This window comes from Cyphomyrmex costatus, unplaced genomic scaffold (assembly GCF_001594065.2).
Source record: "Cyphomyrmex costatus isolate MS0001 unplaced genomic scaffold, Ccosl1.0 scaffold123, whole genome shotgun sequence".
NCBI lineage: Eukaryota > Metazoa > Arthropoda > Insecta > Hymenoptera > Formicidae > Cyphomyrmex > Cyphomyrmex costatus.
Window position 1 is genome coordinate 2,641,619 of NW_017275207.1, and position 20,385 is coordinate 2,662,003.

Genomic DNA, 20,385 nt, shown 5'->3' on the forward strand with positions numbered 1-20,385 from the left:
CTAAAACTATAATACGTAAAAATATACCACATTTAATATGCGCTATATATTAAGAATTTTATAAAATTTTATTAAATAAAAAGTTGGAAATTTTTATGATCCAATGATTAAAAACACAAAATGATTACGCGAAGCCGTAGGTAACATGAAAGAAAAGAAGCCGTGTAAGCGACATTTATCTATCCATTTGTATCTATCATGTAGCAGACACACAGTGCTCACAATACACAGCTCTCATAGTCGCTCGCACGAGACTTTTTCCGCTCAAATGTGCGCGCTGATGAAACAAATATCTTATTGTGTAGGTGTATTTTACTTGTCAAACAAATCACAAGAAACAGCCACAAGGCGTGCCCACTGAAGATTTACAAAATGCTGCACGTAAAATGTATTATGTTCTACGAAGCAACTGCCCACACGCAACCGTTCGTTAATATTTTCAATACACGGGCGTATTCAATTGAAAGATTACACAAAAATTATGTGTACCTAAGTTTTCTAGCTATTTATTTAAAATGTATGTATCTATTAAATTAATTTTATTTATTAAATGCACCAAACACCAGAAAACTATCTCTTTTAATTAAATGTCAAATTTAAAATAATGTTCTCTCATAACCATATAATGAAAAAATATTGATATTATATGATTATTTAATTAAAAGATTCAATTAAAATTATTTAGAAATTAATAGAATGATACGAAAGCAACGTGATCAATTCAATTTCACTTCTTATCCCATATCTTCGTATTTCACAGTACAATATTTATCAGGAAATAAAAGAAAATCTAATAATAACGAATATAATATATTTAATTATAATTTAACTGTCATGCTAAATCTCTAAAAACGAAAATTTAAAAGTTTTTAAAGTTTAATAAAAATTTAATACTGATAGACGTTAAAGCTCAGAGTCTATATTTTATTCGCAAATTTACAATATTTTCTCGATATAGCAATTACTATCTTATTCATTATATGTCAAAGATGAAGTATTATATATATAATATATACATGCATTATTACAAATGAGTTTGACATTAAAAAATTAGGTTAAAATAACAAGAATAGTACGGCTAATGAGAGCTATTCGCTGTTATTAATGCGATAATATATACGATATGTTAAAGAGTGAATATTACATACTACGTAAGTATAGTTCCCTCCCGTTGCGCGCCAAACATCCGTCGAACTTAAAACGCAAATCTAATCAACTACCGTAGTAATATCACAATTTTTGATGCTTATAGCATCTAAAATTGGATCTTAATAATATGTTGAAAGACATATTAAATTCTTAAATTTTAATATTAAAGTAGAAATAAATTAAAATCTATGAAAAATAAAAATTGTGAAGAATATCACGAGTTGGCGTTTCGTCCCGGCTTCCCACTACTAGACTCATCAGTAAGATAATGTAGTGGGAGCCTACCTTAGACGCCTGGGAGAGATGTTAGAAAGAAGTTCTATACATATAAACAGATAATCATGTAATTCGGCACTTGCGAGAATTGACACGAGTAACTATAGACCTCTGTTGGTAAGTCGACGTAGTGATATTCTTCACAAATTTCTTTATTTAAATAATAATTTGAAAGTAACATTAGGTTAAAAATTAATAATCTAAAAATGTATTTTGCAGAAACACATTAATGAAATAAAATAGTAAGAATAATCTCGCGCATGCACACGCATGTCTTATTATTATAAGCTAACCATCTACATAAACAAATTGCTATATAATAAATAATAAACACATTTCATTGATACAGATAATTTTCTGTTAATTTCTTTTTCCTTCCATGTAATGCACAAAATACGGAATATATTATCATTTATGAATTTTTAACGTAATGTAGTAGTAGTATGGTTGAAGATAATTCAATGCACTCATACATTATTCCAAGAGCTATGACATATAAGCACCCATCTATGGGAATATTCTAAACAAATTACTTTAGCGATTTTTTAGAGTAAAAGATTACCTCCTGGCATTGCATGTAACTGCGTATAATGGCATACTACATAATATTAATAAATTCAAATTTTCGTAATTTTGTTTGAAGAAACTTCAGTATTACAAATTATGTTTAACCCTATGGCATTGACAAAAAAGTGCTATTTAAAATTTAATTATTACACATTTATTAAAGTGTTATTTATAATTAATTCTAAAACTCAAAGTTATAAAATATTTATTATTTGAAATATTATTTATAAAAATGTACTGATACTGTACAATGGATCAAAGAAAACAGGAGTGATCTCTAACAAAAATAAATTCAAAAAATTGATTTTGTTTTAAAAAAAACATGGTATTTATTTACAAAATTTTATATTTGCAAAAAATAAGAGAATGAATGTATGTACATATAATTTCGATCGCATATAGAACTACTAAAACTCTAGTACTAAAAAAGAATCTATATAAAATATGTTTTTAAAAAATATTAAAAACCATATATTAATTCTAACCAATCATCCATTGATAAAGCTACATACTAGGAAAAAGCTATAGTTGGTATAATATAAATATAAATCATAAGAACTTGGGAAAATTTCAAGCATACTATATATCTTGCACACTTTAAGAAGGCGAGAAAGGAGCACGTTATCGTCATTTGTATCTCCCTGTTATACCTATATAAATATTAGATCTTAAAAGACACGTGTGTGTACATATATGTTGGTGTGAGCGTCTATGCGCCCGTATCTACAAGAGATAAAAAAACAGAGAACGAAATTGCGTATTAATATTAAATTTCCACGGAAGTTCGCAGTAAAACGACACCGTGACCGATAGTACAGTTAGATGCTGCAACGTTTTGCCGCAACTATTTAAATTTTTATATTTTTCGCAATGTTTCTCTTGACAAAATATTTCTTTATTCAAAAAAATATCGTATCAGCTTAAGATAAATATCCAAATTGTCAAGAAAAACATTTGTGCAATTCCATAATGCATGATGGAAATAAATATTGAAGATTGAAATAATATCAATATTATATATAGCAGATAAGCTTAAAAATATGTATGAAGTAATATCTGTAGTGCATTATTTAGAGTGATACAATATACTTCATATATAGTTTATCTATTTGTGCTTAATGGCTGTTCCACAAAAACGTTATGGAACTGTGTTTTGAAATATATCATAACAACGTTAAATTTTATAATGTTATATATTATGTATAAAGTTAAATTGTAATATCAAATTGTCCAATATCCTGATGCAATATGCATAAAGAAGAACAATATTCTCTGTAATCTCATTATCTGAAATGATTGTGAAAATAATAAAGCAAAAATGCTTACAACATTTGTTAAAAATTGAAGATATCGTTAAACACATATAACAAATACTTGTTTAATTAAAATAATTGTAATTATTAATTCATATTCCAATATTATTAATTAAATATTCCATATATCCTATGAAATCATAATTATATTATATCTTTGAGAATATAACATTTCTCGCAACAATATATTTTTAACGAAAATTTCGTTTCCCTTTAAACGAACTTCAGTATACCAGCATACCTCTCGTGTCCCGTAAGGAAGATCCTGTGGGCGAATTTATCGAAGCGCGCCCATGGGGAAAAGCATCGTAACACGTTGCACGTTGTATCCCAGACCGGTTGCACCTGTTTCTCTGGGGTGAAAATCCCATGAATGGTCTATAATGGCGACTAGAGATATTGCCTTACGATCGCGATATATTATGTAAATATTTTTATTGTAAGCTTATTGTATTTTCGGTCTAATTGTATTTCATCTAAAATATAGATTTGCTGAATGTGTATCGGTCACTTAAATCGTACCTTATTAATATTTATTATTATACATTATGTTAATAATTATTGTAATAAAGTAAAAACCATTCAGTGACAGAAATATGAAATAAATTTTGACGTCAAAATGACATTCTTATAATGTCAAAGTAACGTCATAATGACTGTTAATAATACTGATTGTTCTTATTTAAATCTTTTCTAGCTACAATAACGTTATCATAATGGTCTCATTCAGTAGATTCAACTATTGCACAGCGGATCTGTGAACGCCCGCTACTATTGGATGATCTAAAAGAATAAACCAATAGCAGTGAGCGCTCACGGATCCGCTCCGCAACAGTTGAGTCTGCGACCATTGATTCTAATGATCGACGTGGTCGTTATTAATGTGAATTATTGCGCAGGCGCATATCTATTTGAGATTCCTCAATTATAAGTCAGTCTGCGACGAAGTGTTCGACAAGGTATTACTTATTTGTAATAGAAACCAATACAATAAATCCATACAGTCTTTCAATAATAAATTGCGCGATGGTTATCATTTGTGAGCTTATTTGCTCGGATAAATACATATATATACTATGGGTAAAAATCTCCAGATTAAACAAAACAATTTTATTTTGTGTGCTTGATTACTAATAATCGATACCTAAAATATTAAGCTACACACAATTTCCAACGTTTGATTTTATGTATACAAATTATTGAATAAAAATTTTATTAAAAAATGTACTTGTTTTCTGCATTCAGCAACTTTCCTATATTTCTCCTTATTTTAATCTTGCCTTTATTATCTTAATAAAAATTAAATTTATATAGCATTAGCAGGAAAATTGCAAAAAATGCAATTTATTTCAAACATGAAAAGAGAATGCAATTTTATTTCAAATATGAAAGACAAAACGCTTTTTTGTTTGCGTCTAAATATTATAACGACACATAACGGTATATTCCGTATATGTAGCTCGAAAGCCGGCTCTCCTCTCGGCGATTCGTCATGTCGGTTGACAGACTAAATACCGCCCCTTTACCCCCAGTTTCTTTTTTTCTACAAAGGACCGGTTTCTTCTGTCACGAAGGAATATAACATACCAAGAGGACATAGACGGGGAAAATATGTCCACTACGTTCCGCGCGCATTATAAAGCACCTTTTGCGAACGTATACATATATGGTATATGGGGCGGCGCTAAGTCCGACGAGAATCTGCGGGGGTAACGTGCGGTAACAATATATGTAGGTATGTATAACCGAGCGACGGGCTAACGGAAGTATACATAAATATACATTTTTGTGATAAATGTACTCGCCGAAATACATATCACACCCCATGGAGAGAAGATCCAGAAGTTTAGTAGTAACGTTTAAAGGTTGTGTATAAAAAGAGGAGGACGAGAAGTATTTTGGGGTGGGCGTTCGAGTTCGGTGCATTGCATTGGTAATAAATGGATGTGAAAAAATGCGTCAAGTTTTTCTCAATATTTTGCACCTTCTTTCTATCCGTATATTGGTAGTATTTCTTCTCGAACAATTTAATATATTATATGTGACTTATGCATTTGTGACAAAAATCAATACGTATCAGTACTCTTAATAAAAAATAATTTTTTATAATATATAAAATATAATTCAATGTATCTACTATTCTTTAAATTATCTTGCTCGATCGATAATGGAAATTAAAGCCAATTGTCGTAGAGTTAGTTGTCAAAATGCTTATAACTCAATCAATACATGATATAAAAATCTCTTTTTGACTGTAGATTACTGATATAATATTAATATTTTGTATAAAAGAGGCATTGCACTAAAAGCATTGTGTATATATTATTTAGAATTAATTTTTAAGAAAATAAAGTTATATAGTGAGTAAATTATTCTTGTTTCCTGTTGTTTGTTTTCTGATAAACTTTTAGCATTATCAATTGTGACATCCTTTAAATTGTAGAAAATTAATTATATAAAAAAGTTTAGAAAATTTTTGCTGCAGTCAATTAATCATTGTTTTGTCATATAAAGTTTATGAATACAATATCTTTTACTAACGATCATGTGAGATAGTTGTTTAAAATCCAGAATCATAAGTGATAGTCATCTCTTTAGACCAGCTCGTTTGTTTTCAGAAAATGTATTAACGAATATAATATATTATAGAGGCATATGTGTTTCATTTTTCGTAGAAACTGTAATACGAAAGCAAAAATTACGTATTTTATTATTAAAATAACTATTTTACTTATATCAATACTCTATAATTATTATTATTTTCTAAAATATAGAATTGACATTAAAATAAAAAGTGTATATTTGTATATCTTATATTCATAAAGAATATATTACTGCCAATTCTGGAACGTGTGGCAATCTACCATGAATACGGGTCTAATTGTCATACATATTTTCGCAACTTTAATTAAAATAAAATAACTTATTTGTATACGATAATGAATTCAAAATAGTATTAAATATTTTTTTAATATCTCTAAAGGATGTAGATGTCAACATATATAGTGTTTCAGAATTTTACATCTACTTTTTTCTAAAAATCATTATTCTAAAACTTTGACAACTGGCTCCGATCTGCCCTACTGTTAATTGACTCTTAAAATTCTTTTAATCGAATATAAACAAGGTGGATTCATCATAGTAATTCAAAATGGATTATCTAGCCGTTGAGATGGACGTAGAAGACTTTCTCGTTTATACCGCGGTGTCATCAAGAGAGACGGAAATAATAGAGAGATTCGCGATTTTAAATCCCCGCTCTTCCCAGAGCACGTTCCGCAATTCTGGAGCACCGATCCCATCCGTAGAGATCTCATCACAGCTTTCTCCGCCTCGCATTTAATCTTTCTCGCTCACCTCCGAGTGAATTCCATAAAACGTAGCGTCTCTTAAATCCTCTCGAGAGTACTTCCGATTCGTTGTTCCATTCTTTTGCTACTCAGCTCTGCTCGATTACGAGAGACAGTCGCTTAGACAGCTCTTCGGTTCTTGCGGGCCAATTGAAGAACAAGAGCTAGTCAAAAAATTTAGAGGAAGATAAGCGACAGTACAAAATTGATTGTTTAAGAATTAATTAAATTTCTAGAAATATAGTATTTGACATTACACACATATTAAATTAGAATGTATATTAATACAATTAATGTATATTAATATATATTAATACAAATCTATCTTCGTAGAGATAAGTATATTATATGATATATACCTACAATATTATTTTCTTGCTTATTATTTTACAATTAGATTAAAACTTAAATTTTTTTATAAATGCGATTTGTTAACATATATTTAAAAAATGTATAAATTTGTATAATTAAACAATATTTAACTAGAAAAATCTTGCAAAATATTTGATACAAAATTCTAGTTGAAAATTATATAATTATATGATTTATATATATGCAATTAATTTTACGTACGTATATAATTTCATTGACTTATATACGTATATATAATATAAGTATTTATAAATAATGATTGATAATATCTTTTTTGCCTTAAGTTTTATCAAGTAATTTCTGCGTTGAAAATTTTAGCGTTGACCGTAAAAATCGGATATTATATTTTGAGAAAACCTCACAATTAAAAAGTTGCTCAAATAAGCGTTTTAATACTTTTGTGTTAGTTATTTTATTTCGATATAGAGATCTACTGGAACCGACTTATAGAATATCAAAGCAAATGATATTGAGCAATGTAACTAAAAATAAAACTAAATTTTAAAGACTTCAACGACCCTTGGGCTCGGTGCTGCAATCCCCTTCTGTAATTACGTCACTGTATACATACATATTCATATATATCAGTATAAATAATAGATAAATTGTAATTAGGTTTATTTTCTGTTCCTATACACTGGTTGCACTAATTTAAAAAGTGTACACTGAAGCGTTTTCTGTTTTCAAAGTAGCATCAGCAACATTGTTTTTGTTCCAGTGCAACAGAACTCAGTGCATGAGTTCATCGAACTGTCTGCGCTGTGCAAGTAGTGCAAGCACTAATATACACTAGTTCAATCACAGATCTTGTATAAATGATATGAGAGTTTGCATGTAATAGAATGACAAAAATATGTAAAGGACAGTATATCCTGAAGAAGGGAAGAGCAACCAGTCCCTCACACAGTTCTATCTACATATAAAATATTTTACCTATATACAAAAATATTTTATATTATCATTATCTTCAATTGAGAATATTCTTAATAATGGAATTAATATATTTTCATCTTCATCATAGAAATCTAATATTTTCATGTAAACAATAATATGGGTTATTTTGCAATAGAACGTTTTTTTTATTTCTTATCTACACACACACGCTACACTCGTCAGTTCTGGATAGCACTAGTTCAGTTCAGTTCTAATGCAATCTTCAATGCAGGAACAGAAGATAAATCTTGCATAAATCATCGCTTGTATCTAATATCCTTTATAAGAACGCAATTCCCCGTTGGAAGATGCAAAATGTCCCAACAAGAGCATTATTACAGAAATATTATAATGCAAATTCCATCTCTTGGCATAAGCGTGCACTGACACTGATTGTATGCCAACATTAGATATCATGGTTTTCTGCTATGTCGATAGAACTGAGGGACTGCAGGTCGCTCTTCCCTTCTTCAGAGGAAAGCCTTACGATGTTCGTTTGATAATCGACCGACTGAGCTTCAAGGTCATTTATCAGTTTCCGCATGCGCAACGGGAATTCTGAATACGAGTGACAGGCCAAGTGTGCCTTTCCATGACCAGATGTCGGCAGTCTGTCCATAACCGGTTCGATCTGGAGTTTACCGCGCATGGAGCAACGCGCATTCCCATTAACCAGTCTGTAGTTGAAGGGGCCGTGTACTCAGGCATTTAGTAATCGTACGACGTCGTTAGGAACACCGTGTGCTCTTTAACGACAGTCTTGTCACGGTGCTCCGTCTTCGCACGTCTCGTAACGTCACATCGAAGGACGTGTATCGAGCAAGCGATCGGCTATCAAATCGTATAGGGCGCGCGATTGCTCCCAATTACGCGCGTTCCCTTTAAAAACAAGGTGACCTTATCGCGATCGAGAGGCAAACGAACCCATTAGGGTTTTCACCGTAAACGTTTAAAGACCGCGCGAAAGCTGCAACTCTTCTTCAATACGCGGACCCCGCAGCGGAACTCACGCAGGAAGAGGTGAGTTCCAGATCAGCTGTCCCCTTCACCTGTCTACACCCTCTACTGCCCTTTGTCTGCCATCCCTTCGGGAATTTCACGACCGCTTCGACCTATCGATCAGTACTACGTCCGTATGATTCGAATGGAGTATGTTCGATGTGCGCGCTCGTGAAATCGTGTTGGTGTTAGTTTGCTTGCACGCGCGCGCATCTCGCGTATCTCGCGTTTGGCACGCGGACCTCGTCATCGTCGTCGTCAACGGAGGTTGCAGCGGCGAACCGCGGTCGGTGACGTTGTGTCATGCGGCGCTGCGAAGGTCGAACCTGGCACGCTAGATCGATCGCGCGTGTACGACATCGCGCAAAAGATCTCGCTGTAGCGTCGCCTTCTAGACGAATCGGTTTCATTGGGGCGAGAAACGGGGTTAGACTGGACAATCGATCGTTCCCAAGAAAGACGTCGCAAAAATAAAATAGCCAGTGACAGTTGTTAACTCTCGATTGAACACACTCGCTCGCTTGCTGTTACGTACTGCAACTTATTGTAGACTTGACCCTATTACTTTATTTTTCATTGACTTTTTCTCTCTCCTTGTATTTCTACAAATTAAAAACTACCTTAAATGAACTTGCAAGAAGTATTATACAAGTGAACGAAAAATGCACGCAGGCAAAACATCTGCTCCTAGATTTCTTATATTTATGTAGGAACTAAATGTCTGTATAGAATATACTTACATAACGATAACTTTCACAGGACAATTATTCTTGGTATTAAATGTAGAATCTAATAACTGTAAAATATTAACTAATAACTTCTAATTATTTTTAAATAATTTGCGACTTGTAACATTCTATTTAATCTATTTTGTAAAGCTCCAAGTTTGATAAAAAAGAATTAGTAACTTTTTATGTTGATTTTTCGAAAAGACTCAGATAACTTTTATTAAGAAAAATTTGCAAAAAATCTTTTCCTTCTTTAAAAGAAAAGCAAATAAAACCATCGTGTTTCAATTCCTACCGGCGTCCAAGTAAGATATCTAACGATTATCTTACCCGCACCCTAATCGCAAACGTAACGGCTTGCAGCTGCTTCCATGATACTTGAAGCATGCAGGATCAACGCTATATGCGTTGTAGAACGGAAAAAATAATCTCAGAATTCAAGAGTAAACTGTCAGTGGCGATAAGATTTCTCATCAAATCGAGAATATAATCTTTATTTTCAGAGCAGTACGTTAAAACCAGCTATGACTGTATATTATTCAATTATTATTTTATCAATTAATATAAACGTTTACAACAAGAGATTTAACAAATTCACCCAAAGAAACTGAAATATGAACAAATTTATACTCTAAATGAATTTTCATTATTAATTCATTTTTCATTATTAATTTATTTACCACAGGTATTGTAATAATTCGAAATCCGTTAGAGACAGAACTGATAAACAAAGCCAATATGAGATATGTAAAATGTTAAACTCAAAAATATTATATATATATACACTTATTATGTAATATATGAACATATATATATATATATATGATTATATATGTAACACTCAATTTAACATTTTACTATAATTATATAAAAAATAATTCAACTCACATTGATATTCCTATATTACTACGTAACATGTATTTTTAAATATAATAAGATCTTTTATTCATAGCTGGTATTAATATAAAGACGTCTTATTTTAAACGATTGATAATAATATACATAATCTTGACAATTGCAACCCCTAATCGCTCGATCAGTCATTAATAGTGGATCAATGATACACTTGAAAATCTGCATTTGATTCTGAAAATAAACTGATATGATCTGTCAACCGTAAAGCAGCTATTAAAGACCATAAATGTCGTAAATCAGTCGCATAATTCAGTGGACGTCAAGACGGCTAGCCTCGAAAAATTAGATGTCGAGAAACGGGGTTAACCCCGACGTTACACGCGAGTATCCATGCGAAAAATCAATACGCGACTCTCCGGGGACTCGCTTACAACACGCGCGCAGAACTCTATCTGCGAATTGGTGATCACCGCGTGATCACCCGATATGCGAACATATTTCGCCCGAAAAAGTTCTGGCGAGATCGATTTCCTGTCTGCCAGCGCAAGGCGCTAAGACGTAAGCGAGCCAAACCCGTAACTGATCCAGCTGAACTTAGCATCGTCGATATTTGAAAAGCTTGGCTCCAAAATGACATGCGTTTGCCTTGGAGTGGGATAACTTGAAATAGAAGAACCTCCTCCTTACCTATCTTTCATATTTCTCGCGGAATATTTATAGCAGTCACCTTTTACCTTTTGTCTTTTTTTTTATACCTCTCGTGAATTATTTTAATTCATGCCATAAAAGATTTGAAATTGATGATCAGTTTCATCAATTCGAATAATCATTGATGCAGTTAAATGTCATATTTTTAAATTTAAATGAATCTTTTACTTTAACAATTATAGTTATCCAATACCTAATTATTCCTAAAAAATAACTTCTTTGCGATGTTTTATTGTAAAACTATGTCATTTTTTATACTCGAAGGTTCTTCTTGTGCTTTATTTTAATGCGCAGTTGTCATTCTTGACACTCAGTAATAATGATCATAACATAATCTCGTTGCATCTCGATATAAATTTTCTTGACCGACGGAAATCTTAATTGACAGGGAAAGTAGCATGCACGATTTTAAACCGGCTATAGTGTTCATATTCTTCTTACTGCTTAAAGAAGTTAGTTTCCTATTTAAAAAAATAAAATAAGCTTCAATACAGCTTCAATTTTATAACAATCTATGACGACTGATTTACGGCCTAATATATATATATATATAATTTTTGATTAAACAAAGCTTTCAAGTATATAAACATTATTTAATTGATTATTTGTAATTCGTCAAACAAGTGTATCATATCATGGAACGGCTGCACCTGTATTTAAAAATCTGCGCGTACAATAAATTGGATATGCTCATCAGTTATCCTCGATAACGTTGATATAAATTATAAAACATTATTAAAGAATAGTATAGAAAGTGCGTATTTTTTTTGATCGATGGATTGACGAAGTAACATTAATCGCAAATCAATTCATACCGATTTGTTTATTACACAAATTTTTCTTGCATACATTATATCTATTTCTGCCATAAATTTACGTCACATTTCGTATTAAAGCTTCGTGCGCAAAATAAGATCAATTAATATTATATAATTTAGAATAAACCCCCTAAATTATAGTGCTAACTTTTTTTACTTTATTCGTTAATTATGTCGCACGCTTGATTTGCTAATAAAGAATAGTTGATTAGAAAACACTAATTACTGTTTCTTGTTCGCACGTTTTCTATTTATCAACAGTATTTCACAAACATGCATAAATAAGTACATCACAATTGGCATGTCGCCATGCATGATTCTTTCGACAGACAAATTCGATGGATTTTGTGCATGTCGACAATCATTCCATGACACGTATCTTACTTTATTCCTCACATTTTAGCGAAAACGAGGCATCGGTTTAATAACATTTTCAACCTAAATCGTACTATTTGATTTAGCTAATTAAAAAATAAAAGTCACGCTACTAATTTCTTGTGTTTTGATTATTTCTTAACTGATCTATTTTTTCAATTAACACACATAACTTGAAGTATAATTTTATAAATATTTTCTTGTTAAATTATTAAGCAGCAGCAATTAGATAAAAATGTTTTTCTTCAATAAGAAATTTTTTCTAAATAAATTAACAAGTTTTTTCTCTTTTATAACTAGTATTTAAAAAATATAAACTTCTTTAATACATGGATGCTAAAACTTTTTTAAAATTTGCATTTCTGTCACATTTATTAATTAAAATGTTAATTTATTTATTATTGCATGTATATTAAAACATGTACGATACTAAAATGGAGATTAAATCTGCATGAGTTGATTTAGCAAACTCTGCAAAAATATAGAACATCGAAATACTGAAATAATATCAGCTACAACACAAGTTGCGTTATCAAATTTTTGTCTGTTGTAATTATGTTTTAACTGATCTGTTTTTTTTTTTCAATATAATTGGATGAATGGTCTCACAAATGTATTTTTAAAATATTAAATCATAAATAGTAACAGTAGTGTAAAAAAGATTTTTTTTAAATAAAGAAAATTTTTCTAGACAAATTTATCAATTTTTATTCTTTATCTACGGCTAATATTAAAAATATGTTTTATTATATGGATACTAAAACCTTTTTAAAAATTGCGTATCCATCATTTATGAGTTAATACATACATTTCTTTATTATCGCATGTGTATCATAACATGTGTGATAATAAAATTCAGATTAAATCTACATTAATTTGGCAAATATTTGATTTGACAAAATATAAAATCCGAAAAAAATTGAAACAATAATAGCTTGCACGTTTATTTGATGAGAATGACAGAATTGTTTGAGCTTTTGTATGCGCATTCGTAAATAAAATGCAATTTTATATCTCCAGATACCCAAACTAACAGCAGGATGTAGAGAAATACGTTTATATCTTTCCTCTACACTTACACATCCGGATTTCGAATTTAAATTGGAGCTCAATAAAACTCTTTTACACTAGAGACTGTAGTAAATATGTGATGAAAAGAGTTTATATATTTTGCAAATTTGCTGTACTAAAAAATATTCCATTTAATATAACTTTTTTCTTCTGTCTCTTTCTCTCTCTCTCTCTCTCTCTCTCACTCTCTCTTCTTCTTTTCTCATTTTTATGTAGTATTACTTTTACAATAAATAATTAACTCTTTTTTTCACGTTTTACATCTAATTACTGTAAAATACCTATGTTTAGAACATTTTCATAAAAATAATTATATAAAATAAAAGCTAGTAAAGTATAAAATAACATATGAAATAAATAAGAGACAAAGGGAGAAAGAAAGACAAAAACAAACTAGGAAAATTTAACTGGCTTGCAGTGAAAAACAATAAAAATAGCGATACAAACGATAGTGACGTTGGAAAGCTTTTTTTAAAATACTGTATAATATAAATTTTGTAATTATCTGCTTCAATAGTTAACAAAAGTTTATCGTAGTTCGCAATTGTTAATGTAACAATTAATTAAAATATATTGTTGAAGTATTATGCTCGCATTTAATTTATTCTGTTTCAATAAAAGAGAAAATAAATACTTTACACAACAAAATCCAGAAGTAATTAATTTCATGAGATTAGCAGCAGTAGTACAAATACTGTATACTTTTTACTTGTTGAAGATAATTATTAACTACACTGAAATTGGTTAACTCTTATAATTAATAAAATTTCTTATATTGTATTTAATTAATAAAAATTTTTTAATCAATATTAACTGATACGGTTGTTGGTGCTTAATATTTCTTTTTTGTGGAAATCAATATAATTTACGATTAAACTATCACCGATGCCTCGAATTACGCTACGATTGCTGTCATAGGATTTCCTTACCTTTGTTTTTTCTTTCATTTGTTTTTTTGCCGTTCGTTTGCCTTGTTGACGTGCGATATTGGTAATATCGGCTTCGGGCACGCTATCATCATCAGCAGCAGCAGCAACATCTCAGCTCTTGGCGCCTTCAAGGCGAGTCTTCGCCGAGAAGGCAGCTACCTGGACAGTGAAAACCATCATCCCCAACCAGCGCGTCGGTTTATTAGGTGTCAAGTGAGAGACAGTATTGCGAACGAAACAGGAAGAAAGGTTACGCCATGCCGGCAGGTACTGGCGCTTCGTACAGGTCCTTAGGCGACCTGGGCGAAGACGTTTACAAAACCACAACCATCGTGGACCAGACACAGACTACCAGCCAGAGCGTTCTCGAATCCATGAAGAAGGCTTTTAGCTTCACTTCACCGAAGACTGAGATGCGAAAAAAGGATCCGCTAATCGAGGATCGTCGCGAAAGTGCTTCGATCGTTCCAAGGTAATGCTTTAAAAGACATTTTCCGGGTACGGGACCGACAGATAGAGGTACAGTCGCGGATACATCGTTTTACTGTTCTTCGACCTCTAAACGATTCAAGTCATTCTTTTAAGTATTGATAATTCACTACGACTCTTATATGTATATACATGTGTATAATATCATCCAGTTCCTCTATACTTTTTGAAATAAAAGCTGTTTTATGAATTGACCATACAATATTTACTTAAACTATTAAATTGTATTATATTATAATTAGTTTGATAAAATATAATTTTTACTATAATTAATAATCATGTCATAAAGTTTAATAGATTGTATTAAATATTACGAGAGAAACAAATCAGATGTTATTCATAAATGAAAAAAAAATAAACATTTAGGACTAAAAACGTACTAATTATTATTAAGCAACTTTCCATTAAACAATTAAAAAGTTATATATAATCAGTATTTCTTTATTTAATATTATTCTATTAAAAAAAAATTATATAAAATGTAAATTGCGTAAAATTTCATTATGTTAATTTTTATTAAACAATTGCATTTCCTACACTAACATTATACACATTTTATAGTTAATCTACTTCTACTAGGTTCTTATTCGTGAAAAAGATATTGTAATTTTATGAATTTGAATTTCTCGCGGTCCAATAAGAATTGATATCGTAATTTTATGAATTAAAAAACACATCATAATATGCTCAAAAATTATTTTAAACATTATAAAGAAGATTTATCTAGCTCACGCTAATGTACAACAAACATTGCTATACTAAGCTCAAAGACAAAGCTGATACAATGAGTAACTTAACAGTTAGTGCAGAGTCGTTAAAGAGTTTGTGGACAACGAGCATTTCGAGGTCGAAGACATCGAAGCATGGGTTTACAGTGCTTTTATTGTTAGCTATTATAACGAACAAATTTCATAAAATCGATTGTAGCTTTATTGACGTAGTTTTATAACTTTGGTTGCATGGCGAGCTAAAAATATTTTTATTATAATAGATTAAACCAAATACTAAAGAAATGTGCTAAAAATAATTACTTGAATTATTGAGTAACACATGTGGATGTGTTACTCAAATAATTTAAAAATAATATTTTATATACTACATATACTCTATGTCTATGTAATGAAAAGTAGAATATATGTAGTAGGTATTCTAATGAAAATAAACGGATATTATTAACAAATTCTTAAAATTTCATAAATAGAAATTAATATCAAATTACGATTTTACTATTTTACAATGGTATATATCTTCTATAAATGTGTAAAAATATAGCTTGTTCGAATCGTTACTCACGTGAAAAATAAGGTCATATTATTTCCATTATTCCAGAACATTAACCTTCTGGAATAGGACTTATAGTTTTACTTCAAGATGATTTCCTACTTCTATTTTCACCATTGTAATATTTCGAGACATATAATCTTACACGTAAAAATAACATATATTTCAAAAATGTACCTTTATAATAATGTTATCCTTTTATTTCTATATATTTTTCAAATTTTATTTTTTAATATGATTATATATTCTCTATGGTATTTGGACGTTCGTGCAGTTATATTTAATAAAGTAACGTGTTTATTTTTTAATAAACTTTTATAAAAGCACTATGGATTCATAATAAAATAATCGCCTTTAGCAATAAGAGCATCAACCGCGTTGAAAAATTATCGCAAAAAATATTCTTGCACTAATAGCAGAAAATACTATTCGTCAATGTCATGCAGCTATAACAACGCTTGCAATCTATCTTTAATATTATTAACATTGATCTTTTGCTTTGATAATGTCTAAAAGGTATTCAGTGCACATCTGTCAAAACTAAACATCTTTGAAAGCTAAATTAACTATAGTGTAATTTGGGATATAACAGAAGAACTTCTATAATTTTTACGTGCATGCTATACATTGCCCGACAGCTTTAACGACTTGTATTATAAGAAACGATTTATTTTTTCTAAAGTCAACGATTATGCAAACAATGCACATCTCAAATATACATTTTATACACCTTAAAATTTATTAATAAGGACCGCTTAAAAGATTTAAAGATGTTTACAATAAAATCTTAGTTGAATCGATGTAAAGAAATTAAAAACTAGAGATGTTGACTATGTAAAATATTTTACTTAAATGTACATATATTTATTTGATGTATGCAAGTTGGACAAACCAACACCTCGTTCTTGCACTTTTAAATTAGTAGATTAGTAAGTACGCGGACAAACATCAAGATCGGACATTAATGGTGCTGTTAATCAACTCGTGTAAAAAAACAAAAGAACCGAAGGTAAGTCACGTCTATAGCACCTGAAGAAATCGTTCATTTCCCTCACGCTTTGAGCTTTGCACGCATGCATCGGCAGCACCAGCTTCTCGCATCCTTTTATCTACGTGTAAATGCAATCACTGTAATCATCATCGCTTGGTTTATCGTTGTACTGTTGTTATCACTCTTTCTGTTACATGCACGCGAGTGGCCGTCTTCCTTTGTCCTTGCAACGCTCGAGTTGTGACCGTTCGTATCGCTTCGCGGCGCACAACGGAAGCGCGTGTGTTGTAGAACCGGCTTCTCTCTTGTTGTCAAATGACTATAATGTGAAAGTTTGTGATTATTTGAGCTAATTTAAAAATTCAATAATTATAAATTGATATTATCATCTTTACAATAGAATTTTGAAACTTCAAACTTTAAGCTTACTTAAATTATACTGTCATATAATATAGTTTTATCTGTCTGAATAACAATTTAATTTATATATATTTTCAATAAAATATTTTTATAAGCAGCTTAAATATAAAGATATAAGATATTAGTTACCTGATATACATATAATTACATCTTTAAATGTATCATCTTATAAGAATAAAAAGTATAAAACAATTATTAAAATAACTTATAGATCGATACACATAACACATGTATTGGAATATTTTAGTTAAAAAATTTTGTATCAAATATTAAAATGTCATATTAAGAAAAAATATTATTTATTAATTGTGGTCATTAATTTTGACTTAATTAAAATGATATCCTTTAACCTGAAGTTTAGTCCGACTTCTTCTAAAAGTTTTTCATTTTTATTCAAATACACATTCGAGCTTGAAGTTACCCGGCCTGGTTTAATTGCCCGTGGTAAATGATAATTTTAAGTGGTAATTTTACATTCAAATTGGCAATGTGTTAAATACCGGAAATTATATCGTTGTAGAACAAAGAGAAGCTGGTCTTAACGACCAAAATAGAATATTGGTCAAAGCAACTTGCCGCAAATATAACATTACTGTTCGTTTATTGTTAACAGCTTTTTTACTTCGTAAAACATCTATGTGTTATAACGGGATTAGAGGCGTGATTTGCCGCTAGGGCTAGGCGTGTGTGATTATTCGCCGCCATTTTGTTTTAGGGAGAGAAACAGGATGCCGACAGCAGCCACTGCTGAGGAATCTGCTCTATTGGGGTAAGTTTTGGTAAGAGAGAAGAGCTAAAAGACTGTCGCGTTTTATTAGTATTATTATTCAAATCCCTCTTAATCGCAACCGTAGCTGCAATTTATGCTGATGCGTAGATACATAGTTGCGTAGTAGGGCTGACAGGATAGTAGATAGATTACATTAACATGCCGACGCAACAAGAATATAAGCGACACTTTTATATTACTTTGTTCATATTTACCTACTCTGAGTTTTATTCTAGTTGCACAAAATTTGACTTATTTAACACGAAACAAGTAGGAGAAGTAAAAGGGTACAAAATCATTATTATATTAACATACCGTTTAATGTGACAAATATTTTTAAATTATAACATAATTTAAAAAAAGATATGATGAAAACATGATAAAGGCTCTAATATAGAAACTGACCTAAACATATTCATTTACTTCTTGCAATATCCAAAATAAATATATACGTAATCTGACGTTTCGTGATTATTCAAAAGATGATTTAGAACGTAATTGTATACAATATGTGTTTTGAAATATTATGATGGCTCAATATTGCGATGAAATGGTGAATATCATATTTGTGAGGGTTTTTCAGCTGTCATGAATAATTGACATTGATCTCAATGTGCGCAGCGCTGACCACGTCATAACTCATAATTGTATTATTAAAAGCGTTATGTACGCGCCTTTTAGTAGCACAACTGCGTAATAATTTGTAAAGGTCATCATACATCAGCGAACATACATATGAGATTTCCAACTGATTGAACTATACATATATATAAGCAATTGTAAAAGCACAACAATTGGAGATGACTTTTACATTTTACCATGAAGATTGAACTGGACGTTACATAGAAGAAACGACACGAATGCATTATCCTAAGCTGGCAAGAAGCAAAGTCGCAATATGATGTGCGACGTAGTAGCCATATATTGTTCTTCTATTATACGATATCGGTTTAACAGCGTGATTTAATATGACATCCAGCTGCTATTTAGAGCGGTGACCTATATTGAACAGCAATGAAGTTTAATTATTTAAGGCAGTTTAACGGAAGTTTCTAAACTTTCAATGTTTAAGCTATTTAATCGAACTTCATGATTCTTACAAAATCGTGTCACTCTTGATAGCTTCCTGATTTGAATGTAAATGCAAAGTTGAGATCAAATTTTGCTCTATATATGTGCAGAATTATCAAATTTTGACAATGTTTCCTCAAATTATGAATTATGTACTTGTTCTGTGTCAACAAATTTTTATATAACTCGACAAGAAGTTGTTACTTTACAAGTTTATGTTAACTAAATTTTTATGCTCTAGTTCCTGCTCATTTATATTCTTATTAAAAAAGCTAATGGAGTTATCGCTTTTAATAATAATAATAATCGTTTCAGTCTTAAAATATAATATATTAGATAGCAAATTTATAATTTTTAACAATCTATCGGATAATAAAAATAAAACAAAATACAAAACAGTCAATAACACGTTACACGTGACACTGCCGTCGTATAATTACTTTAAAGTAATTAACATAGGCGGAGTTGGCCAATCACGGAACTCGATGAGATATTAAATGTGAGTCTTGGCTAACGCCATTCCATTATCGCTAATTACATTTCTACATATCGACATATATAATCAAGCGTTTCTTCAATAGTTTTTATCGTTTAAAGCATGTATCAAAGATATTCACAACTGATATTTAAATATTTATATTGAAACTTATACTGAAAGAAAAATATGTTTACGACTACAATTGCAAAGTAAAATAATCACGGTTAAAAACTCCATTATTATATAATTGTTACTGTATACTATAATATTGGTATAATAATAATTATACTTATAATTCCATCAAAAAATTATATAAATGACTGTGAATTGTGGTTCCATTATGATAATTGCAGTTTCTTTTTTCAGTGTATATAAATATACAATAATAAAGATGTTTTTAAAAAAGAATTGAGAGATACAAATAGAAATATTAAATGACAAAA

The 20,385-nt window shown here is 30.4% G+C and overlaps 1 protein-coding gene across 4 annotated transcripts in view; it reads left to right on the forward strand.

Moving 5' to 3' along the window:
- Positions 1-8,686: 8,686 nt before the first annotated feature.
- MESK2 (misexpression suppressor of KSR 2) overlaps positions 8,687-20,385 on the forward strand; it is a 30,438-nt gene continuing 18,739 nt past the window's right edge. For 2 of the 4 annotated variants that reach the window (XR_001940918.1, XM_018548821.1), the window contains exons 1-3: positions 8,687-8,980; positions 14,539-14,915; positions 18,340-18,393. Coding sequence is in view for 3 of the 4 variants with exons in the window: in XM_018548821.1 (XP_018404323.1) it covers positions 14,701-14,915; positions 18,340-18,393 (269 nt within the window). In the remaining variant the exon portion in view is untranslated. The remainder of the gene's footprint in view (positions 8,981-14,538; positions 14,916-18,339; positions 18,394-20,385) is intronic. The other 2 variants (XM_018548829.1, XM_018548840.1) reach the window with 2 other exon arrangements.